This window comes from Lissotriton helveticus, chromosome 4_1, assembly GCF_964261635.1.
Source record: "Lissotriton helveticus chromosome 4_1, aLisHel1.1, whole genome shotgun sequence".
NCBI classification, from domain to species: Eukaryota; Metazoa; Chordata; class Amphibia; order Caudata; family Salamandridae; genus Lissotriton; species Lissotriton helveticus.
In genome coordinates this window covers 2,063,982,504-2,064,009,519 of record NC_136063.1, presented here as the reverse complement: position 1 = coordinate 2,064,009,519, position 27,016 = coordinate 2,063,982,504, and the positions used below count along the sequence as shown (strand labels likewise).

Sequence of the window (27,016 nt, the reverse complement as noted above, 5' to 3'; positions counted from 1 at the left end):
GAGAAGAGCAACAGACAGTCCAATACAAGTCGGGGATACGGTTCTGGTGAAGGACCGCCACCCCGGAGGAAAGTTCCGTCTGCCCTTCGAACTGGACTCATGGACTGTGACGGAGGTAAACGGAACCATGGTTACAGCTACCAGAAATGGCGAATCTGTCACAAGAAACGTCTCATTTTTCAAGCAAGTACCAGAGGGGAGTGCAGACCCTGACCAGGACGAGTGGTACCCGACCCCCCAACGTCGGCCCTCAGGATCTGTGGGAACAGACGCTGCAACAGGCCAAACAGAGGACACTACCCCGAGCGTTCACGTCACGCAGAGACCAGTGGAGGAATCCACCGTCCACGAGACCAGAGACCCAGAAGAGTCACCCACAGCTACGGGAGAAGGCCGAAGCCAAGCAAGATACAGCCTGCGTCCGTGCCCAAAGCCTTCCCAGAGATATCGTGACTTTGTGCCACAGTGTTGGCGTTGAACTGATCGAGATGGCTGACCCCGCCGAGAAATAAAGTAAGACTGTTCTGTTTTTGATATTTGAAATATTATGGGTTGTGCCAGTTAAGCAGAGACTGAACCAGAGACAGTTGGTGAACTTTTGTTTGAATGCCGCCATCACAACTACCACAGCACGGTCGCTGACCGGATCGACTATTTAGTATCTGTGTGTTGTTTTCATTTTCTTTTCATCCCTAGGTAAAGGAGGAATGTAGTGTTGCTGCCAGTGGGGTGTACCACTGCAGCACACGCCCCCTCCTACTGTTCCTGAATGTTTCGCCCCTCAGGCGTGAAGGGGCTTTGGTAGCGCCCAGACGTAAGCGTGGAGACGCTACATTGTTAATAAAGAACCCAGGGCCCTGGGCGTGGTGAGTACGTTACTAGCCACAAACAGTAACGCATGTGTCCTGTGTCCCTATCTTGTAGGCCTATACCAGGACTCTACACTCAGCACCGGCAGTTGTAAAAAGCAAGTGTGAGACAGCTTTTCGGGTGAGAAAAAAAATCTTAACTCTCAGCCGTTCTACCCTTCACTGCCTTTTATGTAACTTCAAAGAGACTCGTTTTAGTTCCTTCACAGTCTCATCATTTCAGAACTGAAGGATTTTCATAATATTTCATAATATTTACAACCAAGCCATATTAGTTGCTTATGCAACTAACAACCATTGACAAAGCCAATAGGCTTGGCTTGTTCTAGGTGTGATGTTACTTGTTGTATTATATAGCTGGATGCAATTACAGAGGCAGCACAATACCAGTCGGGGGGGGGGGAAGAGGGGCACACTATGCTAAGCACAGATTTTTAGCTTATGTGTTTTAAGCCACGCCCTTAATTACATTGGCCACGCCCCACTGAGAGACCCTTTTGTTTTCTTCATCCACTTAAAGCCTAACATAACATGTTGGGTCTACAGTGTGTGAGATATTGAATACGCTCATTTACATTTTAATTGACGTCATAGATATCTTAGCACTTATGCTATCGTTACAGTAAAGTAAAGTAAAGTCCACATTTGTAAAGCGCACAATCACCCGTAAGGGTCTCTAGGCGCTGGGGGGCCGTCGGGAAGATTAAGCGAGCTATTGCCCAGAGTCACATGGTGCTGGGCTAACCTGCCGCCGGAGCCGGGGATCGAACCGTGGTCCCCAGATTCCAGCGTCAGTCGCCCTGGACAGTGATTCATTGTATTTTGAAACTGCACTGCCCAGGCATTTTAACTTCAGGCATGCCCATTTCCAACACTGGTAAGGGCCATTAATTCATAGGAACTTCCATATTTTGAGACGTAAGCTGTGCTTTGCTTGTCGCTGACTTCAAGGCGCTTAATATAATCAGTCTTCTGTCACAGTATATTCAGGGTCCTATGCTGCCACAACTATGCAAGTTCTTTCACATTTTTGTTTATTAGGGTGCAGTTTGTAATTTTGCCACAGGGTGGAGCAAGGCTCTTACGTCAGCCATTACCTGCAGCCAGTGAAATATCACACCTATATCACACCTATGTTTAGCGGTGCTGTTTACGTTTAATCTTCATAATTGGGACAAATATGAAGTGTCCCATTTCCCTTAAACGAGTGCCAGTCCTGCCCACTGTCTACCACCGACTCAAATTTCTAAATGTGTAGGCCAGTCTCCATCCCCTTGGAGACCAAACACATATCTCGGGCTTTCTCCCCCACTATCCTCAGCAGGCGGCCCAGCCTTTCTCTCCTACCACCCCAGACAGCATGCACTCTACCAAATGTGGCCTTTCTGTGCCTAAGTCATGTAGCCGAGCTACCACCCTAGTACCGGATGCCTTATTGCACCTGCTGCATGACCCCTGCGGCTCTCTTTCCAAATGAATGTCCTCCCCTTTGTCGCAAGTAACAATTGTCCAACATGATGGGGACTTCATTCTGCCAGAAAGTGACTGGTCCACCGCTAACCTCCTCTGTCACCTACACATAAAATGTCTGATTAGGTGCCCGAGGTGGTGTTTTTGTCTGTTTCATTCCTACTCAGCTGCTCTAATTGTGATACCATTAAATACTTAGTATTAGTGGCATGCCCTTTCAGTTAGAGGTTATAGTGGAATCAATAAGCAGTTTGGTCAGCTTGTTGAGTATGTTGGCTAGATGATGTTGCTGTTCCTGGAGCAGCCTCTTCTACACACGGCCCTAGCCATCAGTTCATTGCACTGACCATGTTAAATGACATCACCTCTAATATACACAGCCAACTCACCACATACAACTCTCTTTAAGAAAAGTAAGGAAGAACAGAACAATACCATGGATGCTGCTAGTGGTCTTGGTGGTGGTTTGGAGTAAGGCGGTTAGGATACTTTCTAAGTGGTGCTTTGGCTGGATATTTGAGCTGTGTTTATTAAGAAAGGAATGTACTTAAATATGTATTATTTCTGTTATCTGGGTTCCTTTACAACTGCAAAATTTACTTTCATCTAGATGTATTAGTTCAGTTTTTTAAAATGGGGGATTCCAGTATTGTAAATATGTGATGGCATGACATTAGAAGGTGATGAATATGCTGTAGTAATCAGGTCCACGTGGGTAGGTGTTATTCAAGATGATTTATTTAATTTGGTTACAGGTAAGTAGTACAGTAGTATTCAGACCAGGAGCAGCCAGCCAGGCGCTCAGCCCTTCTCCAACTGTAAATTCCCACTCCCAACATTCCATCTTGCATCATTCAGACAGCATTCCACTGGCATAGCATGAACCATAACAAACCAGGATACTACATATGCCAAGACTGATTTGCATATGGCTGTGTCTAAACTGGAATGGCGTGGTGAGCCATAAAAACAATGGATTTAACCCAGATCTGTGACTGAGGGTAAATTATTGATTTGCTCAGCATTCCATCTATCATCTGTTCTTTTTGAATTTGTCACCCTAAGTGGGAAGGGAATGCCCAGACATGGGTCACGTGCTCGCTATCCCACCAGATTCAAGCTAGCCTGGCTGATGAGAGTGATACCCAGAAACCAGTCCTAGAATGCTTGTTTCTAGTCCAAGGATGATCTGGCCTAGCAGTTCTGGGTGGACTGTTCTCAGGGGGACCAGGGCCAAGACTGCTTTGCATATGGCTTGGTCTAAACTTGAATGGCTTTATCCCAGGTTTGTGACTGGGGGTGAATGTTTGATTTGTTCAGCATTCCGTATATCATCTGTGCTTTCTGCAACTTTCTAAAACGGGCATTTTCAGAATTACAATTTAAAATCTGTCTTCACCATGAGTTCAGATTTTAAATTGGGATTCCATAGACACCAAACATAAACCAGTTATCGCTTCCCATTTTGAAATTACACTTATAATATGTAATAAAGCAACTCCAAAGTTATCCTGTGGTAGAGACAGGCCTTGCAGTAGTGAAAGAAAATTAATTTGAGACTTTTCCCTATCAGGACATGTAAAACCTAAAAGTACATGTCCAGCATGTTAATTAAATAGCATCCTGCCATCTGAATTGTCAAGCGTCTCCCCTAGGAGTGACTTATATGTTTTAATAAAAAGGAAGATTTGGGCCTGGTGAGAGGTTTATTTTGCCATTTCGAAATAGCAGTTTAAAACTGTACACACAGGCTCTGAAATGGCAGGCCTGAGACATGTTTACAGGGCTTTTGAAGGGGGTGGCACAATCGGTGATTCAGGCTCATTAGTAGCATTTAATGTACAGGCCCTGAGCACATGTAGTGCCTCTTTACCAGGGACTTAAAAGTAAATGAAATAAGACAATTGTGTATAAGACAATCTAACATGTTTTAACCTCTTGACCGCTGCAAAAATTTCGTCGCGGTGCAGGTGATTTATGGCGTGGGCGTGGTTCGGACGGCCCCCGGCCGTCCTCCGCACACGCCCACCGTGACGTCGGACGGCAGCCGGCCGACCGACGCATGCAAGGGGTTAAGGAGAGAGCACAAACACTTAAGCACTGGGTAGCAGTAGTAGAGTGCGAAGGGGCGAAAGCCAACAAAACAAACTCATCAAAATAGGAGGAGGAAGTCAAAATGTTTGGGAATGCCCTACAGAAAGAGCGAGGTTCAACAATGTGTGTGTGTGTGTGTGTGTGTGTGTGTATATGTGTGTGTTTTAGGCAAGAGAGATTGCATGATCTGCTCAGAATCACATGTTCTTGAGCTCGAAGCTGAGACATAAACCTGGGTTCCCAGTTCCAAAGTTGGCAACTCTGGCTGTTACCCCTCATAGTTATAAATTATGCTTATGGTTCTTAGCGCAATTCCTGCATTGCATGTACATAAAATCCTGCCTTTTAGACATGGCCACACTCAGTTTAGTTAGAGCACTCCCATTAATTGTTATTTACTGACATAAAATGACATAAGCAATTTTAGATACCAATCCGAAAATCAGAAGTAACACTGTTTTGAAAAATGAGCATCCAGGCTTATTTATATCGACGAGCCGGGACGTATGCAATAGTCTGTTCGTTTAGCACCTAATCTGAAAACGTGTGGCAGTTAGCACATTTTGCTTGAAAAGTTGCCACTGTATAGTTAATGAGATGGAACAAGTGAAACACAGGCTGATGAACCAGTAAGCCATCAGGCCTGTAGAACGATGGAGAGATTCTCTTCTCTCCAGTTCTTTAAGGAGGACATGAGATTTACAGTCTTATTTCTGCAAATGTTTGGCTTTAATCTTTTATGATGTGTTGGTTGTAAATCAGGTCTTGTGTTGGATATGAGATGACAGTGATGGGCGAAGAGATTTGAGTGATTGCTTGCAAAATTACTTTGTTGTTGGATATTTATAAATCTGTAGGTCGTTTTAGCTTTTTTGTCTGTATAGTTATTTAGCCACTATCATTATTAAGACATTTTTAGGTTTGTCCCGGTGATAGCTTTTTTTAACTAAAAAAACAAGTCGTCCCTCTTCATAGATTGGTCTGTTCAAGTGCTAATTACATTTTGCTACAGCCCACCACAGACTATATCATGGGACAATATGTCAGCCCACTTCAGCCATTGGCTCTCTCTTCACTGTGAATGATGGCCCATAAGGTCCCATAGAGCCATGAATATACAGTCATGAATCCCAAGTTAGAAATATATTTTCAGTGATCGACCCAAAGTAAGCAGTGACTTCACTATTCATACACGGCTCCACTCGCCCTCATACTCAACAGATGCTAACTTATCTTTTATAGATGTACACAGAACATACACACATCGGTTTCGAACTACAAGAGGGAGACAGAGCTCTCCTGCACATAACTGTGTATCTAGTACACATCCAATCTGTATACCATGAAACTGGATGTGTCTCAACCACCTGAAAATGGAGATCCACGTTTAAGGACCTGTAAATCCCACCACGCTAAAGTTTAGCTGGTTGTTTTCCTCAATTACTACTCCACTCGCGGATATTGTTTAGCGACCCCTGTCCTGCCCCTTGTGACTCCTGGCACTCTCTGTGCAACCCCTAGCCTTAGCAGTGGCAAAATCAGTGCCAGGAACAGTAGCAGCTCGTCATTATGGACGTCGGTGGGGGCTTCACTCTACTTGCTTTTTGTCAGTTTTTTATTATGCTAAAAAGTGGATAGTAAAATATTATTTGCTATTAGTTTAATAAATAATGGAGTACAAATAGCTGAAACTCGATTTTCCCTGGCAGCTGAGATCAGTAAAAAAAATGTTTTAAATATATGTACGTTGCGTGCGTGCTTTCAGTTTTGAGTGTGTTTATGTAAGAGAGAGTGTGTGAATGTGTGTAGGCAGTGTGTGTATATGTGAGTGTGTGTACGCGTGAACGTGTGTGTATATGTATGCAGAGTGTGTATATGTGTGAGTGTGTGTGTGTGTGTGTGTATGTCAATGTCAAAGGTTCTTATATAGCGCCTTATGACCGCAAGGTCTCAAGGCACTTGCTTTGGGAACCCGTCCTGGCTTTTCCCTGTGAGATAACCCGTACTGGGCATCCCCAAGGTGAAAGCCAGGCATCCCGCCGCGGGGTGGGGGGGCCGTAGTGGAGATTAAGCAAGCTATTGCCCAGAGTTGCAGAGTGTGAACCCGTGATTCGAGTAGGCACCGAAGCGAGAATTATCGAGTCCGTGGACATTTGGGCTCAAGACCCTGCCGCATCGGGAATTGAACGCTGGTCCCGGGTCTGACCTCTGCTTCAGGGCCTGCATCCTCTAACCAGTGAGCCACACTTCTCCACGATGCATGTTTATGTGTAAGCATGTGTATGTGTGAGCGAAAGTGAAGGTCAAGGGGCATATGAAGTCACTTCTGCTACCCCTGGCATTTTGGTGAATTGACGTCCATGACTCTACTGCTGTCTATCAACACTGTAGCCAATGCCTTATGCAGAATTCTACCTTCCAGAAGGAACGGACTACATTGGTGCACTCAGTGGTACTATCTCACATACTACACTGCATTACCAAATGCAGCAGCATTTGTGTGGTTCTCCTTCCAACAACCCAGCAGCATTTAACTGAGCTATGAATTTGTCATTTGAAGCAAGTTTAGGGTGAAACAGTTCACCAAGCATTTCAACACAGAAAATACATTTCTACATAGGCTGCCAATCAAGTAATGCAGAGACCTTAAGGTAATGTGCCTGGTACTCAAGAGGGTGAAGGTGCACTAGTGTAATACAAGTTTAAGGTGGAGTGTGAGCCAGGGCCGGACTGGGAACCAAAACCGGCCCCGGCAAAGTGCTCGGCCGCCCCTCCCCCGCCCCCCCAACCCCACCGAGGAGGTCTGAGCTCTTTGCTGGGGCCGGTTTTCGGCCGATTTTGTTGCAGGGACGATTTTGCAGCTATGCTGCATAAACGGCCCTGTAACAAAAACGGACCCCAGGGGGCCAAAACCGGCCCCCACCCTTGCGGCGCACCGGGGGATTGCCCGGTGCCCGCTATGGCCAGTCCGGGCCTGGTGTGAGCTGAAGTGTACATCTACTCCCTGTGTAAAACTGGAAAACATGTCTTCGGGTTCACCATTGGCTGGCTGCAGCTCAAACCTTCCAACAACAGATGGCAGATGAAGGTGATCTGACATGTAAGAATTAGTCTGAGAGAAATTTTAATTGATCCATTCTAATTAACATAACTTCGGGAATTTAGCCTTATGCTTGTTCAGCAAAATTCATGAAATTACACCATTACCGCACATTGTGTAATTACGTGCTTTTTGTGCCAAATTATAATGAGGAGTGCCCAAACAAGCTGAAGGTGAGCAGCTGCTGTTCAACACAGTTTTTTTTCTCTAACTGTTTTGCACAAAATGTGTCCTCACATTATCTAATTGATGTAATGACACATTTCGTTATAAAATATATATTTAAATGACAGACTTGAATTTTTGCGTAATTTTCCCATCATTATGCATAATTATGCAAAAGCAAATTACGCCAATTTCACACACCCCTATAAGAAATAACTACTTTCATATAATGGATAAGTCACACCTAAGTGTGTATTCTAGCCCACAGGGCTCAGAGCTTGCTATATAAAGGATGGACGTTCTAAATATTAAAGAAATGAATGCCCCAGAAGTGAATAGGCATACAATTATGTTTTTTTCTGTGTAGGCAAAGTGGCATTTTTGTTTGGAAGGTCTGGTCATAATTTAAAGTTTATTTTCACTATACCGATCAGGAACTATGAAAAACCCTTAATTACAAAAAATCTAGCTCAATTGTGAACTTTAGATCCTTGATAACTATACTGGAAAGGTAACTTTATAAAATTATATTTTGTACTGCTGAGAGGCAACAACATTAATTAATTCTGTTTTACTGCACTTTCCTTCTGACAATAATTAAGCCTTGTTCTTGTGTGAAAAGATGACCTGCTAGTGAAACAATAGGGCTGCTTCGGAGGAGGAAACACTACCAATTACTTCTCTGGGAATGTGACATCTGTGAGAGAAGATGACCAGATAGTCAAACAAGCACAAAAACAAATGCTTGGCTTCTAACATGGTTAAAGCAAGTGTCGAAGAGGCCGTTTATTATGGAGCCCTCATAAGTATCATCTCTGCTCTCACTATGCGTAAAGTCTGTTCCTAGATCATTCAGAGAGGGTGGTTCCTAACATTCTTAGGACTGTGGCCGGGTGCAGATTGAGAGCTCTGAGCAGTGGACACCGACTCCTGCTAAATAAGGGATCATTTGGAGGCAAGGAGGAAATGAACTGCTGCAAAGGTGAAAATTATCCAGGGACCTAGTCAGGGATTATCACAGATCAGTGGATGGTGCACAGGATGAAAATGGTACCACACCATACACTCACCAGAACACATACGAATTTGGTGAAGAGTGAGAAGAAGAATCCTGACTGAACCTGCTAGTGAAGAACCACGAGGCACATCATGCTCTCAGTGTGGGACTGGAAGCTCTCTGTAAGGGTCAGTTGGCTGGCCTTCTATACTGCTTCAAGGACCGAAAAAGCTGACGAAGAGCTCCATCCTGTGTGGGAGAAGCGGCTTCTCAGTTGGGAGTGGACTGCACTCACTGCACTCATACCTGCACTTCGTACTGTGGGAGCCATGGCTGGGCGGAGAGTTAAAACCTTGGCGCCTTCCCATGAACAGCAAAGTATATGGAGGTGCACCAGGTAAAGAAGTCCATTCTGGCGTATTGTATCAAAACCTTTATTTTTCCATTGTCTTTTCTTTATATACACTGTCCAGCCAACGTGTTTAGTTCCATAAACAATAGGAACTTCATCAGGGCTTTATCTCTTTTGGCAGTAGGTAGAGTCCCAAAGATGTCCAAAATCGTCGTTCCAGCTAGGTATGCTGGCAACTAGGGATTTCCCCGGGGCATAACTGTGCCCCCCCCCTTTGATACCCTGCTAAGTATAAGCCTCTCCAGAACCATGTAGTCCTGCCTTCCCATGATGTCCGGGAGATGTCAAAGAGACCTATACAGCAAATTAAAAAATATTTTTTTTGTCCTTTGGAGGGTTGGGACAAGCCAGCAAAGGCCCATAAACAAGGCATGGCCTGTCTGTCTACAGATGTGAGTGTATCCCACTTGGAGGTTTTATAATCGAAGTGTGAGTTTATTGTGGAACTGCTGAAAATAATTATCTTAGCTGGTGGAGGCCTTGTCAGCTACAGCCGCTTATCTTGACCCACGGAAGAACCAAAACAAATATTGTGTGAAATGTTCCTGTATGAGCCAAGGGGTCCACTTGGTAATGAAGGAGTAGGTATTCGGTTCTAGGAGAGCTCTGTTCTGCCAAGAGAACCATGCCAGCTTTACAGACCTCAGCATCACTTTGAGATTGTAACTTTGTGACATCAAGTCTTACTTACATCGATCTGTAAAATAATTCTGCTATGACAGAAGGCATGAGACAATGTATGGGCTAGTTCTGAGCTGATTTACAGGGGCCTGCCAATGAACCAATAGTCTTAGCCTTATAGGAACCTATGCCAATTGAAATGATCTTCAGACTAAGACCTGAAAGAAAAAGAAGAGAAGACTTTTGTTCTTTACTGCCTTCCTACACGCGAGACAAAAACTCAGATTTGCCACAACCTCTCTTCTGCATTGGTTGTCTAAGAAAATTTCCCAAAGAGATCGCCAGAGCTACTGAGGTTTCGGTCTGCCACAGACAGCTTTAACCTGATTGGGAAATATAGCTCCTGAGGTCTGGTATGCTGAAAGCTGTGGCATCCTGGAAGATTTGGTGAACATTTTCTAGTTGTTGGGTCCACACTACTACCTGTTCCAAGCTGGAATGTGTTTAGTGGAACCAGTTCTGAATCCAAACCAAGAGGCAATTTGAAAATCTACTTTTGCATTAAATTTCCCATTGTCCATGAATTTGAACTTTTTAAATGAGTTCGTGGGGAGTTTCTGCAGGTTAAGAAGCATTGTTGCTCATTTTGGAAGATTAAATGTACTCTGGAGCAGCCTTGAAAGTTGACAAAGATATGCTAATACAAAAAATGCTCTATTCTACTTTCAGTATTATCTCTCTAAAACTTCACTGACAAACACTTTAATTGGGAATCAGGTACCCCATTGTAGTAGCACACTTCAAAGCACCCCCCAGGGGAGGTGGGGAGGGATAATAACCCCAGCACACAACAAAAAAAACTCAACAAATGATTTTCCAATAAGAATTTATTTTGTCTTTTAAAAAAGGGACTTTTATTACAATCACACTAACAAATACTGTGCATTAAACTGCAAATATGCAGAATCAGGTAGATATAAATACCTTTGACACCGCCTATCATGATACAGCCCTAGTGGGTACTGAACCCTAAAACCACACTGCACTTATCTATACCAGATGCAATATCACAATATGAGAGGATGACATTCAGTAAACCAGAATTACTGACTCTGTCAAGGTGTCACCCCATCAGTAAAAGCAGCAACTTGGTATATTTCCCCATTACAATACATTGAAATCAATGGGGACAGTACCACTATGCAATACATGATATACCACACCATTAAAGATAACATAGGGCTAGTGCCAACATCCAATAACATTAATTTTACTGTGAAATCTTATATTGTCAGCCATTATCACTGGCAAGAAAACATTTCATTTAATAACATGTGTACTGTATCATGCAGTTACTGGGGCTTTAGGGCCAATCAACAGGTATCCCCAAACTCCACTATTTATAACCAAAAAGCTTTTGCTTTGGGAGCACTCAAAGCAATCGAGAGCCTTTACGGGGTCAGGCATTCAATCCCCTGGGAGATTTAGAGTGAGTTAAGGAAACATCTTCTTGGAGGTTTCTGCACCCCCTCACCCACACTAAAACAAAGTTGGTAGTGCCATGCCTACTTTTAGGGTACGATGAGGCAAATGTGCAAATCTGAAGCCCTGGCAAGGTGGTATGCAGTGCTCCATTTCAATCCGAGCATCAATATTTGATTAACAGCCTTGTGCAGCACTCCAACTGCTTTTTATTTTTTTATTTTTTCACGTGAACTTGTGCCTTTTTTCCTCCACTTTTTTTATATGGGGCCATTGGCAGCACGAAGAGCCCACTTAAGCGCCGCCTTGCCAACTCCCAGCCAGGTTGACATTATATAATGCAGGAGAGGGACCAGATGTGCTTGTTTTCCTGCTCATGTCCTTACAGACCGATTGCAGCTGTGTTGCGTCCCCGGTGCTTACCCCAGTTACTGGTATGGGGAGTGGGAGGAAGCGTGGATTAAAGCTTTGAGACTGTTGGATCTCAGTTTTTAATTCTCCAGTCCCATGGGAGATGGGGTTCAGTGGGACAGTTCTTTCTTGCACCGAGACCCGAGGTATGGGTCCCTGGATCCAAGGATGTTTTGGGTATGGGCCCCCATGCAATCTTTACTTAAGTCCTAGCCTCAAGGAACATTTTTTTCAGGCCTCCTGGACTTTAAATGGGCACTTTTATGGGAAGCTGAGCCAGACCTGTCATCTGCCTGTACTCCTGAAATTTTCTCCTGCTTTGGGGGAATCTTCCGCTGCTTTCCATAGCCCCTCCACAACCAGCAAGCAGACCACCCACCTGCTACACTTCCCAGCTCTCAGGACATGGGCCATTTTGCAAGGCAATTGTGTATCAGCAACAGAGTCATGGACCAGTCAACAGAAGTGCCAGAGAAACCATTTAGGGTCTCTTAGCAGGCCCATTCCCTCAAGCCTTCTGCAGGGGGATACAATGGCCCATGCCGCTGGCCCTGACGAGACCCATCCTAGTCCTTATGGTCAGCTAGAGTTACAATCCTTCAGTCTATCCTTACAGAGGCATTATGTGGCTTCTCTTTCTAGCTAGCCATTCTTTCGCTGTCATTGCTTCCAGTGTCTTCTCATTAGTCTTTCTCTTGTTAAGGGGTTTTTAAGTGGGGGTGCATAGTTCTAAAAGTCAGCCACTCCTAGCCAATCCTAGGGTACCACATCATTCCTCCACCCCTGCTCCAAACATCCTGCACAACATTCTCAGAAATCTCCATAAAGTGACTTCAAGTAGTTTATTGAAATGCCTTTCCTGGGAGTCTCTGCTCTGCCTCCCCTTACACAGCTGTCTGATTCTTTGCCACTAAAACTACAAAGGCGAGCTCCTCCTGTGTTTGCCTCCAGAGGTCTGGCCTTTCTCCTTTGCTTCAATGGGGTTGGGGTTTTCCAGCCCAAGTGCAATGTGAGTAATTAATTAGCAAATGCAGATTTTCTCCACACCCGTTCCTTTACCAGGAGCTGTAATTGGCGTTATTGTGTGAAGAGGTCTTTGATCCCCCTGTTGGCCAGCAGAGGAACTAACTTTGCCCAGTAGGGGGAGAAAGACATGGAACCTGATTATGAGCTGAGCAAGGGAAATATGAAAGTGCCATAAGGGGTGTAGATATGACAAAAGGGGCTGTGGATTGAAACTCAAGATACATATTTATAGTAAAATTGATACCTCACTGGACTCTGTAGAACTAAGTAGTGCAAAACTGTACAATGGGGCAGATGTTGCCTGTGATGTTTAATATAGTTAGGCACCACAGACCTTCAGTATGAATGCCCACTCACATTGTTAGGCCTACCTCTGGTCAGTACCAGTTCTTGAGGGTATGACAGTCTTACCGATGCAACCTACACATGTGCTCATGTGTTCACATTTAACCAGGCTTGAGCCTTTTACTGTAGTAGCTGAGCAGCTGCATCATCATGAAGGAGGATTCATCTTAAAAGGTGGACTCTGGCAGTTAGCAATCTCAGTCCATTTACCATGAGTTTCCCATGAGTGAGACTCAAGGAATAAGGCACACCTACAGTAAAAGTCTGAAAAATGGGTAGTCACAACCAAAAAATAAATGGGCGGCATCTGTTTGTACAGCACTGTAATGTTGACTTGTGCACCCTCAACAGCTTTACAAGCTGTGTGCAAATTTCAGACCGACCTGCTTGTTTTGCACTGCAGACATTTTACCTGGTAATGCCAGGCACAATTTTCAAGCTAAGAATGAAGTAAAAGATGCAATGCTAGCACGTTCTTCCACATTGAGATCAGCAGAATTTGCAATGGGGAGTAGATACTTTACACGTACAGGGGTAAAAATGAATAATGTGGTATCCATGTTTCTGTGAGTAGCGTTACTGCACCAAAATACAGTTCAACGTGAGATGAGGACCTTTAAGCTTAGCCAGCTCTATCTATAAAAGTCGTTCCTTATCTATACACTCTACAACCTTCAACCCAGATGACCTCTGCTCGCTCAGGAAACTACTCAATGCCTCTCTCTAAGGAATTCACTACTAATGCGCCTTCTGCTGCAGTCAGTATTATAAAAATGATAAGCGTATCAAAGGTCATTTGCTTATTATACAGTATGGCAAGACAGACAGCTTCTCCATTGTTATGTGCATGGTTTGTAGAGGTTTCCTTATTTCTAAGTTCCAGACATATCATTTGCTCTGAAAAGAGCTTCTTGCTAGAAACACTTCAAGAGAGCCGTAAGCCTTTTCACTTGTGTAAATGTCAGACATGGTGAAATATTTGCATCTAAAATAGGCAGTTTCTAGGTCACAGTTAAAAAAAGGTGTTGACTCTGGAACTAAGAAAAGTTCAATGAGGTATTAGCAGTATTCTTCAAAATCAGGATTTGATTCCAGGTAAATTATCCTGTCTAATTGAATTCACTTTAGGAGTGATTTTTTATTACTGTGTGTGTAAAGTGAGAAGACAGAGAGAGAGTGTCAAGAAAAGATCTAGAGAGACATAAATTGAGGCATGGCGAGCAGAAAAGGAAAGAGTGGGAGAAGGAGAAAAAAAGAGAAGAAAAGACAGGAAGTAAGAGCTAGAGAGACAGAGCCAGGAAAGAAAGTAAGAAGAGAGCTGGAAAGACAGCGATAAAGTAAAGAATGAGGGAGAGACAGGGAGGAACAGATAGAAAGTTGGAGGCGGAGAGAATGTAGCAAGAACGAGGTGTGAGGAAATATAGAGAGCAAAAGTTTAAGAGATAAAGCTGTAGAAAGGAAGTTGATGGGATGCATGCACAAAGAGAGGGGGTGGGTAAGGGCTAAGAAAAGAAGAAACATATAAAGAGATGAGCGAGAGAAGAATGGAGAGAGATAAACAAGCCAGAAGAAGAGATAGAAAGGTAGAGAGAGAAAGAAGGAAAGGAGGAAAGAGAGGAGGCAGAGGGCAGAGAGACGATATCAAGAAGAGGAACAGAGAGAGAATGAAAGCTGTCAGGATCATAATGCAGGTTAGAGAAGTTTCAAACTATTTTTTTAAGCGTCGTCCTCCGAGGTAGGTACTGAAGATATGAATGAAATATGTCAGTTTTGGAAAACAAACAATGATGGTATGTGCTTCGTGAGCAGAATGTTACCAGAGATTGGCAACTATGTGGCTGTGAGTTGTTAATAGAGTGCAGGCTAGAGGCAGGGGTTTAAAGCACTACAATTAAAGGCATTGGCTGGACGATAAGCTTGAATAGCTTTATAGTAGAATTCATTCAACACAGTAACCCACACCCTGTGTCACTTACCTGTAGCACAGTATGTGCTTCCAAACATGCCATACCCCTCATCCTAGAAAAGCTACCAAGATAGACGAGATGGGTAATGTGCATGCTGAATGAACTAGGCAGTGCTTACAATCCATTGACTGGAATAAAGGTCACTTCATATGCTGATGACATCCAGCTTTTATTTTCTTATGATGATCCCATCCAGACCACCTTTGACCCATTGAAAGACTGCCTCCGTAATATCTCCAGTTGGATGGATAATAACTTCCTCAGACTGAATGCAGGAAAAACTGAGGTTCTATTCTTCCATCAATCTTCCCCCTTGGAATCGAACCTCTGGTGGCCAGTAGACCTGAGTGCGGACCCCTCACCTAAGGAATCACTCAGAAACCTTGGGGTCAGATGGGACTCCAATCTTTCCTTTCACAATCAAGTCCAGGCTGTCTCTGCCGCCTGCTTTTCTAAAATCAGGATGATAAAAAAATTAATCAATTACCTCCCCAGCAATACCAGGAAAACCATTGTCCAGGCATTAATAACATCCCATTTAGACTATGCTAATGGCCTCTACCTTGGACTTGCCTCTGGTTTATGTCAAAGGTTACAGATAGTCCAAAATGCTGCAGTCCGGCTGCTCTGTGGTATATCCCTCCGAGAGCACATATCGCCACATCGGCGGAGATTGCACTGGCTGCCAGTCCACAAAAGGGCAGAGTTTAAAGCATTAACCCTAGCTCATCGAGCAATAAAGGGAAAGGGATCGGCTCATCTCTCATCCTGTCTCCTTCCATACAGTAATGCCAGACATCTCTGATCTAATTCAAAATGTCTGCTGTCCACCCCCAGATTTAAAAAAGCTCGCTCTGGGGGAAAAACCTTTCAGTTGTGTGCCTCCTCGCAGTGGAATAAACTTCCCATTTCCATCCGCATGATCCAGGATAACCTATCATGCCGCAAAGCTTTGAAAACATTTCTCTTCTGTTAAACATCCTTGGCCAAGACCTAGTACCTGAGCATGAGCGCCGGGACCCCCCGTTGGGGTAGCTGTGCGCTATACAAAATACACAAATAATTGAGTCATCCCAAACTCTCCCCCTTTGGAGGATGATTCATTGAGTACCAGAGAGCAAATAGTTTCTTAGTTACAAGCCTTTGAGGCAAGTGTGACCAGGCTATGCTGTACTCAAGGATGATGCCCATCCAAAACTGGCATATTTTATCACAATAGAAATGACATTGAAAAGACTCCTTCCTCCCAGCATCTTGGTAACAGAAGGAAACTGATTAAAATTCAGCTCCAATAATTGGACACCCATTCTTAGATTTATATAGTATGCATTTTTTGTGTTCTTGTTTGTGCCTTTGCATTCCCCTGCTCCCAAACTCTTGCCCATCATGTTCATATTTAGACACACAATCATTCAATCACGTGCAAGTAAATGAAAGCAGCTCTTTTCTGAACACAAATACTGCAAAGTATGCCTCTTTGTACCTGCTCCAAGATGGTGTTTATCCGCTCCACTTCGCAATCGATGACGTATCTCTTCTCCTGACGCCGGTCCATTTCCTCTATGATGCGCCTGAATTCTTGAACATCCTTTATGTTCCCGACTGATCTGGCAGTGACTTGCCAGTTGTTTTGTACCGCTGCCTCCATAATTGCTTGAAGAATCGAAAATCCTGAGAAAGCAAAGAATGGGCAATCAGGCACCGCATTGTTTGGGCAAAAATTAAAAATACAATGTCATTCGCCATCTGCAGTAGGCACGTGCATGCAGCTTTGGGGCCACATTCATATCAGATATGAGGACAGTGTTCTCTGTATATTAACATATCCATAGCATAGTTCTTCTAGCTACAAGATTGCAAGTCAATAAACTAGTGAACTGGGCAAAGAAGTAATTGCAAGGCCTGTTTAGAGTTTGTTCAAGGTGATTGATTACTGCTGGTGTAGACGAGATGCAATAAAATGTGTATGTAAAATAAATAAAGTAAATACATCAAAGTGCTAATGAAGTGGAAAGGAAGATTAGGTCCAACATCTTCAGACAAAGTCTAAGTTTAAGGCTGAGATTGGCTGGAATCACCCTACCTACGCATTCGGATGTACGTTGTTACAACGCATGCTTTTACAACGCAGGTTTTTCAACGCATGTCGTTACAACGACTTGCGTTGAGGGATGCTGGATAGTGAATAGTTTAATTTACTATTCCAACTCCAGTCCCCGTGGATAGTAGGGAAGGTGTTGGATAGTAAATTAAACTATTACCTATCTTAGAGCGCCCCCCAGCGCAATTCGTTGTAATGACTTGCGTTGAAAAACCTGCATTGTAAAGGCACTGCGTGGTAAAAGTTGCATCGTAAAGGATGTTTCCCACGCATTCGCTACATGATACCTATCAGGTCTAAATCCATTTACGCCTATATATTTGTATGCCACAACGTTGGCTATTCACACAGGTTTGAATCTTAAGAAAGAAAGTAGTTGTTTTGTAACATTGTTCACCTGCTGAGTTTATGGACCCTCACAACCTCAAGAGTATGTGAATATTCAGGCCTGGAGGGAGCAACCAAGATGGCGGCGGCTCTCTAGAAGGGCTCCGCACCATGACCCCCTTTATCTGAGGATTATCCCTCAGCACTCCTGCCATATATCCCCCTTCTGGCATGGGGGCACCTTCACTAGGCTCAGACAGCCTGGAAGGACCAAGCCTGGGTCTACTGATCCGTTTTTGGTCCGGTTGAGAATATTGGCCCTAAAAGTGGGCAGCAACCCACGTCGTACGCTGACAGTTGCAGTTTGCCCTGAGGGCAAGACTGGGCTCTGGGTGAGAGTGCTCCCTTCACTCTTTTCTCTTCCTCCTCCCCTGCAGACGATAGAACCAGGAGAGGACAGACCCCAGAAGACAAGTGGGGTGCCGGGGGTGCACACTGTTAGCTGGCACTGGGAGCGCAGTGGCACTTGCAGTCATGCTGCAGGCCTCTTGTCTGACCTCATCCTGCCCAGCAGGCAGACGTGCACATCTGCGGAAGCTTGGCAATGAACAGCCGTGAGCCCAGGTAGGAAGAGCGCCACTGTGCACTGCATTGACTCAACCTGAGGTCGTGGTGCTTGGAGACTGCGCAAGCTTGGGCCTTCTCCTTCCTCCTCCCCATTGCCCAAATGTCTGATGGGTGCCCCCACATTCTGAGACCTTGGAGTGATGAAGCCTCACAGCATAAGGGAGAGTGATATAGACCCCTCCCAGAGGCTGACTGGGTCAACTGCAGCCACCACTTGACCATCTTACCACCCCATGAAAAAACTCCTCTGCCTGGGGTTCAACCCCCAACAAACTTTGTTGTTACCTGGAGGAGGGCTGCAGCTCGGTTCGTGACTGAGGAAAACCCACACTTAAGGGACTGCAATTGCTGCAGAGCTGTTCGTGCTGCACTTCCTCTGCTCAGAGGCCTAAAAATGTAAGTGGGCCCCATTAGACATTGCCACCTCTATGACCACACCGTGATTCTGTCAGGAGATTATTGCAATCTGGATGCCTCCATTAAACCCCACCCATAACCATATTCTGCCTGACAAATTAACTTACCTAACCTACTCTGAGGTGTTGGTTGCTTGTGCTGTGATATTCCACCTCTCTGACCGAACACACACAAATAGGCCCACTTCTCTGAGAGCCTGGACTCATCTACTCTGCTGCTAAGACCATTATTTGCCTTAGGCCACCCACACCCCTTCGTGCCCACACTTTCGATTAACATACTCACACCATCATCTGAAAAGACTGGTCCCCAGGACCACACCGAGGACCCCCCATCTGTAGAGGATAAACTACACTGTGCTAATGACAATGGAAAAATCCCAAGCCTCCGTGGAACACAAGATTTACACTGTGGCAGCAGATCTTACTCTACTATATGCTGACCAGCGCAAACTAAAAGACACACAGATGATGGATGGAATGCAGAGCAAATCAAACATTCACCCCCAGTCAATAGATCTGGGTTAAATCCATTGTTCTTTTCCTCACCGTACCACCTCAGTTTAGACCAAGCCATATGCAAATCAGTGTTGACCCTGTACTTCATGGGAACAGTCCAGCCCGAACTGCCAAGCCAAGTTCTCCCTGGACCGGAAACAAGCACCCTGGGTCCGGTTTCGGGGCATTACCACTCATCAGCAAGGTTAGCTTGAATCCAGTGACACAGTGAGCCTGGGACCCACGTCTGGGCATGCCCGGCACACTTAGGTCGCAAACTGGTGGCTAATGTCCGCACAGTAGAGCAAACGATCTCCATAATACAACTGCAGGCTCGTGAGTCATAGGTAGGCCTGCGCACACTACAAGAACTGGTTCGTATCATAGAGAGCCGAATACGCCGAAGACCGTTCCGGCAGAAATAATATTCATGTGGGGATTTTCCTGAAATGGACGCAGTCTCTCATGTTGAACAATGGTTGCATAGTATTCTCCGCTAAACTTCTCTGTTGAAAGAGCACATTGGGTGTCAGTGAGGAGGCCTCCCCCAGGTGCCAACATTAGGCCTATGACGATTCACCTACTGCACATACAGTGATCTAATCCTCAAAGAGACCTGCAAACTCTTGAACCTAGTGGGTGATAATGCAACGTCATGATATTCCCAGACTACACCTTGTTGGTCCAACACAAACAGAGTTAGTTTCTCACAGTTAAATGCCAACTACATGACTCCTCTTCTCTGCATGACTCCGAATAGTTCAGGATGGAAAGACTCACTTTTTCACAGACCCCAAGGAGGTCTGGGACTGAATCAACAATTCAGGTTTGGTGTCCTACGCCCCACTTCCGCCCTGGCAAACTGTCTCAAATGCACCAGGAGGCAGCAGACACCATTGCAGGTGCCGCCAAGACAACCACTCCCATGACTACCAACCATGTCGGCCCTGGAACAAGTGATACAAGAGAGGCAACAAGCACTGCAAGTGGCTGCAACGATACGGGACCACACTCAGCTATCCGACCTAGAAGATGAGATGGCCAATTCCTCAAGGAATGCTTGAGAGGCACGTTAATAACATCTTAACGGACTATTTGGAATCCAACAGTCTGCTGCGTGCCTCCCAGACAGGATTTCGTCCTCAGCAAGGAACCGAAACCGCCCTCCTAGCGGTAACGGAAGAAGCAAGAGCCGTGTCGGACCAGGGAGGAAAAGTCGCCATCATCTTATTGGACCTCAGCGCCGCGTTCGACACGGTTAACCATGCCATGCTATTACCACGATTGGCGTGCATGGGCGTGTTGGGCGCGGCCCTGGAATGGCTGACATCCTTCCTGGACGAACGATTCTTCCAGGTCTTTGAGGGTGAGGTGGCTTCTCCCAAACACCCACTTAGGTGCAGGGTCCCCCAGGGCTCCTCCCTAAGCCCTACCCTTTTTAATGCCTACATGGAACCCCTAGACAGGATAGTCCATCCCTTTGGTGTGCGTATGGTCACCTACGCGGACGATACCCAACTGGTGGTCTCTTTAGACCACTCGGAGGGATCGTCCAACACTCTAGGTCCCTGTCTAGAGGCTGTTGCCAGGTGGATGCAATCTTCCTGTTTGAAGCTCAACGGGGAGAAGACAGACATTATCCTATTGGGTAATCCTCCCCCCTCTGCCCTTGCATCCATTTGGCCACCATGTTTGGGCCTGCCCCCTGTCCCTAAGTCCCAGATAAAGAGCCTCGGGATTTGGCTTGACAAAGCACTCGATTTCTCGGTCCAAGCTACCAAGACTGCCGCCACTTGCTTCGGGCTAATGAGGATGCTCCGGAAGGTGCTCCCTCTGCTCCCATTCCAGGCGAGGAGAGTCATGGTCCAGGCCTTGATACTCTCCCGCCTGGATTATGGGAACGCTCTTTATATGGGAGCCCCGGCTTCCGTTACACAGAAGCTTCAAGTTACACAAAATAGCGCTGCCCGCCTACTTTACAACCTGCCCCGCTGGCAGTCAGCGAAGAAGGCCCTAAAGGAACTCCACTGGCTCCCAGTGGCGGCAAGAGTGCAATTCAAGGCCATGTGCATTCTGCACAAGTCCTTTCATCGAACAGGCCACCCAATTCTACATTCCATAGTCACGCCTTATGTCCCATCCCGCCCCCTTCGCTCTGGTACCCTCCAGCTGGCAACCTCCATCAAAGTCAACAGAGCCCGCTGGGGCGGCCGCTCTTTCTCCCATTCTGCGTCCAGACTTTGGAATTCCCTCCCTTTCCCTCTTCGAGGAAACAGCAATCATATGTCCTTTAGGAAAGCTCTGAAAACGCACTTGTTTGCCAAAATCTGCTGAACTACCCTGAGCTCGCGTCAAGCAATTAGTCACAAGCGCTGCGAGGCCTCCGGGTAGTTACGCGCTATACAAGTGCAATTTTCATTTCATTCATTTCATTTCAAGGGACATTGACTCATTGATGACCATGCTCTCCAGACTGGACCCTGTCACGCCGCGGCACGTAACCCCTCAAACCACTGATGAACTTGGCTAAACCTCCACCAGGACACCAATGTTACACCCAGAGCATATTCCTTGAGTTCCATGACCACTGCCCTCCCCACAGACTGTGTTGCTAACATTGCCCCACTCTCCTCACCCCCCTCCCGATGACTGTTTATACACTGCTCCCTGATAAATTACGCAGTACACATTTGTGCCTGTGCCACAACAGACACTTACACAGAGCGTCCTGGCAATGCTACAGTCAATCCTTACGGAGACGGAAAAAGGACCTTTACACAACCCATGCTGACCCACCACCATTAGACAGCTTTCTGCCATAGGCTTACATGGTTACACAGTTTGGATGGACACATGTTGTCCCTCTAGCCTTATGGTATTCCTAGTTTGTTCTTTTACTTTCGTTTTTAATTGTTCATGTTCCTGTTCTGCTGCCCACACCCACACCTCATACGCACCACAGAGTGGATGGCCTGTTGCCTCCCTCACAGTGTTAAGTGAATTTTACTCACCATCTAGAAATATGACCATCACCAATATCCTCACCTGAATTGTGAGGGGGATACAGCATTTATTCCTACCAACGTCACTGCTCCCCGATCACAGCATTGATACAAGAATCTCATCTAACGCAACCGGAGGCACAGAGATTGCAGAGACGCTGCTGCGGAAGGTGTACTCCATGAATTACTGAACTTGCACATGAGGCGATATGGTATGGGCCAAGGCAGGTGTCCCTTTCATAGCTACCACAACTACAATCGACCCTAAGGGTCACTAGTCTTCATTGAGTGCCACCTGTAAGGCCACTACATGGTAACAGGCTCCATTTACGCCCCTAACTCTGACAAAATGGGATTCCTAGTTAAATTATCGGGGTATTTTCAAGGTGGAGCGGGATAACATGGCTGTTTGGGGGCTACTTCCAGAGTGTTCTGGAAGTTGGTCTAGACTGTTACTTCCCCCTTCTTCCCCACACAATTGTCACTTGCAATACCCAAGCGCTATCTGATTGGATAATACACTGGGAGCTATCTGACACATGACGCTTGCGTAAGGCGCACATCAGGATCTACTCGTTCTACTCACACCCACACAACCTTCATTTCCGAGTTGATGGACTAGTTGGCAGTCTGGACATTATCCCCCATATAACCCACGTAGATTATCTGGGTCGTACCCACTCATGATGTTCACTCATCAAGAACACAAGCAGAGGCTGACAAATCAGACCCATTACTGGCATGGCTCATCCGCCAAGAAACATGGCAACCCATAAGTGCACTCTGGGCGGCATCTGGATTCCTCTTACATATATAGAGGAATATTCATCCTAAACTGACGCTCCATTACACTTCACTGGATGCTTTTGCAACACCTGTAGTCACGGATGAGATTGACTCCTTCTTGGCAAATATGTCCCTGGCTCCGGTTTTCTGTGAACAGAGAGCTAAATTGGATGGTGACATTACAGCATTTAAGATACAAGAGGCCTTTTGGGTACTTCCCACAGGCAAAACACCAGGCCCAAATGCTCTACCAACCGAATTCTATGAGGCCATGCTCCACTTTAAGTCCTGCACCTGAAGGTAGTGTACAATGAGACCCTACTAGCTGCCTGCCTGCCGGCCGCACTTCACAAGGAGCTCCCCATCTCTCTCCCCAAACCTGACAGACCCCTTACCTCTCTAGGGTACCTGCCTCTGGCACTCCTTAATACACATTATAAAACTGCGATTTTCATTAGTTATCGAACCCCTAGCAATGGCCCTTTGAGCGCACAGACAGAAGTGGGGGAATCCTGCTGGGCGGCGGCCTGCACACAGTGTCATTGTACGCAGATGATGTGCTCCTGCACCTCCTGGACATGCATGCAATTCCTGCTGACATAGAATTCACCTTTACTACGTTTGCAGCGCTCGGGCTTAGTGTAGGGCTGGGCGTAGTTTGCAAAGTAGCGCTACGCGAAGCTATGCAAAGTGCACTTCGCACTACGCAAGCCACGCATAGCACTATGCGAACTGCGTAGTACCCTGTTCGCACTGTGCAAGATGCCGTTTTCAATGATTACACAGTGCGGACAAGCATCCCACACTGTGAAAACATTGAAAACGGCATCCTGCACAGTGCGAGCTGTAGTTTTCTGCCGCTCGAGTAGATTTTTACTCGAGCTGCAGCTTTCTCTATGCGAACTGGTAGTTTCTTATCGCGAGCGGTCGCGAGCATACGCGACCACTCGCAATGAGAAACCTGGCCTCCCCGCGTTGAGAATCACGCCGGGAGGTTTATATTCCACACTTGCGATCGGCAACTTGATGTTGCTGAACGCGAACGAGGAAAAAGTCTGACCGGGATGTCATTTTGCTTGCTCGTGGTTGCCAACTTGACGTTGAGGAGCGCGAGCAAGCAAAAAATGACCGCTGCACTATGCTACGCTTGTTTGCACTGTGCTACGTGCAGTTCGCGTAGTGCAAAGTTGCGCAAACTTCGCAAACTACACGAGCGTAGGGTTAGCTTAGAGGTCAACTGGTCCAAGCCCTGCCTCTTCCCCTTCCACGAGACAACCCCCGACCCTATCTGATGTGATAGCCTGAGACATTTTGTGGCCAGAGCATGTCACGCTGAGGTTTCATTTAATTTTTGGCGTAACTTCGACCACACTTTTTAATTATTATCATCCATTTGCATTTTACTTATGCTGGTTCTCGACACGCATGGCATGCTTGTGAGTCTTTTTTTATTTTATCCCCCAGTTTTTGATTTGTGGCACATTTCATATAATAACCAATTGGTATAATATAAGAACTATCTTCACATCCAATTTTGTTAATAGAACCTTTACCAACGAATTGATGAGTTGTGGTCGAATAAAAGATCTTTCTTAGTCTATGGCACATGTTTGCATGTAAGGCAGCAGTTTATTTTATTTAATTTTTTTAACGTTGAATGTCTGTTGCAGTAGATTTTGTCTTACACCACGGGTTCACAGATGCACGTTTTGAGTATATTTGTGTAGTGAGGTTAGTGGCACATAGCACGTTTATTTAGTATAATGGCAACCCATGATGGCATATTTGTAGTTTCGGGATGAACTTGGTTCATTTTAGTAGGCACGTTATTCACTAGATGCATTTAGTGTAAGGCTTATTTTAAGTGTGAAGATGAAAGTACTTTTCTTTCATCAAAGTAAAGCACTGGTTTAGACTTCGGTGATTGTTGAGTGTGAGTTTGTGAACCCCAACGGTACTTTCCTGAGAGGTCTGGCACTACTTGCCATCACTATCACTGGGTGGCAAGTGCTGAAGGGGTTGTACTTGACCCACTTTGCAGAGACATAATTGGACGGGCCTTGTGACATCACAAGCAGACAACCAAAGAAGCACCCTGCATCAGCCCGACATTATCTCAGTCACCGCCACGAGATACAAGATCACTCAGAAGGACCACGAGCTCAAGTGCAGAGGTGGAGCCACCATTATCTTTAAGGACACCATCAGCTGTACCACCACCCTGGGAACATCCACCAGCAGCAAGGAACAATTCATGTTCAAACTCCACCTAACGGCTGAATTCATCCTCAGCGGAACCGTTGTCTGCAGGCCACTAGGACCCAGGACCGACTTCATTCAGCCATTGATCCTCACTAGACTCCAGTGCCTCATCCTCCTTCCAGACGTGAATGTCTACTTGGAAGCTCTCATGACTAAAACTAAACATCTATCCTAGAAAACCTTGGAAACCTTGGTCCCTCCCAACACCTCAACACCACTCATTCAGGCTTTAGACCCAATCACAGCATAAAAGCAGCCCTCATCCCTTCCACAGACAACATATGCATGATCCTGGTCATAGGAGAACTTGTGACCCTCATCCTGCTGGACCTCTCTGCAGCATTTGACCCATCCCACCCTCATCTGTCGACTACAAGAGACTACAATCCAAGAACCTGCTCTGTGCTGAATCTGCTCTTTCCTGGCAAGCAGGACTCAACCAGTCAGCCTGGCTGCCTGACTATACATAGCAGCAAATGGGATCTACAGTGTCAAACGTCAAACACCATCCTCCTATGAACCCATTCACAGGAAATGCCTGATGAAATAAATGGGCGATCAAGCCCTGACATAAATGAATTTTTATGGTGGCAAACGAAGCAGGCGCCTCCAAACCTGATTAATGTGTAACTCCATAGGGAAATATGTTTTCCCATTTAGAAAAAAGAAAATAGGCAATTTCACTTAGGCACTCGCTATATTCAATGCAGAGGTCTACTGTGCATAGATACCATACTGTTCAAATACCAGCTCCAGGAACACTTTTCCAGCAGCACCTCTGGAAAGATGTAGCTGGTGGAGCTCGACCTACTATTGGGAAAGTCTGTAAATTCCAGAAAGATGCAAATATACATTGAAACAACAGAAGAAATTGAGCAAAGTACTTTTGCATTTTTTTTGTTGTGAATCTGGCCCAGGAGCCACTGATATCCTTACAAACTATACTGCTATCAAAGATCAATGAAGAGCTTTGTTCAATTGGAAAATTCCAAAGGAGGGTCTCTGTCTTTATATTATTTCACACTTCCTGAAACATCGCTTTTGCTTGAATCATAAAAAGTGGTATTAGCAAATCAAAATTCAACATGGTACATCATAAAACTACAGTCCTCGTTCAAACTGAAATCTTACATTGCTGATAAGTTGATGTAACACTACTTAGCATTGTAGCTGCAGCAAGAAGGTCCCAGGACAAAAAGGGTTAATTTAGCAGGAAGGCAATCATTCGATTAAAATTAACTGATCTCAAACAGGCAGGAGTGTTCTAAGGCCAGAATTGAAAGGTAGACTTAGAGGGAGTTGGCACACGACCAAAAGAGAAATGAAGATTTGAGAGGGGTAGAGAGAAAAGGGGACATGTTATTGTCAATTGCAAACTAACCTCGAAAGCACTGACGTTCAATCCATTGCTTACCATGCGCATTATAAATGTGTTAGGCTTGCACCAAATTCAACATGGTCCAGATAATTGATGATTTTAATTCTTTTATATTGTTTCTTATTTCATATTACAAATACTGGTATTTCATATTTCTTTTTTCTTTTCTGCTATAACGTACTTATAGGTGGTGCAGTGTACCTGTTTCTGGTAATACAATGAGTTAACCAGATTTTTCACACCTGTTCAAAAACTATGGCCTGATTTAAAAACTGGCAGATGGGTTACTTCACAGCAAATGTGATGGATATCTGTCTAGTGTAGTAAGGCGGATTGGACATACGTCACCTTTGTGAAAGTAACCCAACTCTAAATCAGATCATATGTTTGCATAATTGTATGGGTTGCATATACTATGCACACTGCAAATGCACTTATGTGCCTTAAATGCAAATCATGCACCCCTTCCACATGCATATATTATGAATTTTGTAACCATGGGTTAGCTTTTACCAAGTAAATACAACGTAAAACAGTCTGCTTAGTAACACAGAAAAATATATGCATATACCCTTTTGTTCTATTAATAAAATAAAATAATGAAAATAAAAGTATAAATAATAATTCACAATCGTGATTTTTTCTTTTTTTCCATAATAT

The 27,016-nt window shown here is 45.1% G+C and overlaps 1 protein-coding gene across 3 annotated transcripts in view; it reads right to left on the bottom strand.

Moving 5' to 3' along the window:
- The window catches only part of GRIA3 (glutamate ionotropic receptor AMPA type subunit 3), a 1,208,798-nt gene that overhangs the window by 674,247 nt on the left and 507,535 nt on the right, over positions 1-27,016 (bottom strand). For all 3 annotated transcript variants that reach the window (XR_013610694.1, XM_078688743.1, XM_078688742.1), the window contains exon 4: positions 16,443-16,630. Coding sequence is in view for 2 of the 3 variants with exons in the window: in XM_078688743.1 (XP_078544869.1) it covers positions 16,443-16,630 (188 nt within the window). In the remaining variant the exon portion in view is untranslated. The remainder of the gene's footprint in view (positions 1-16,442; positions 16,631-27,016) is intronic.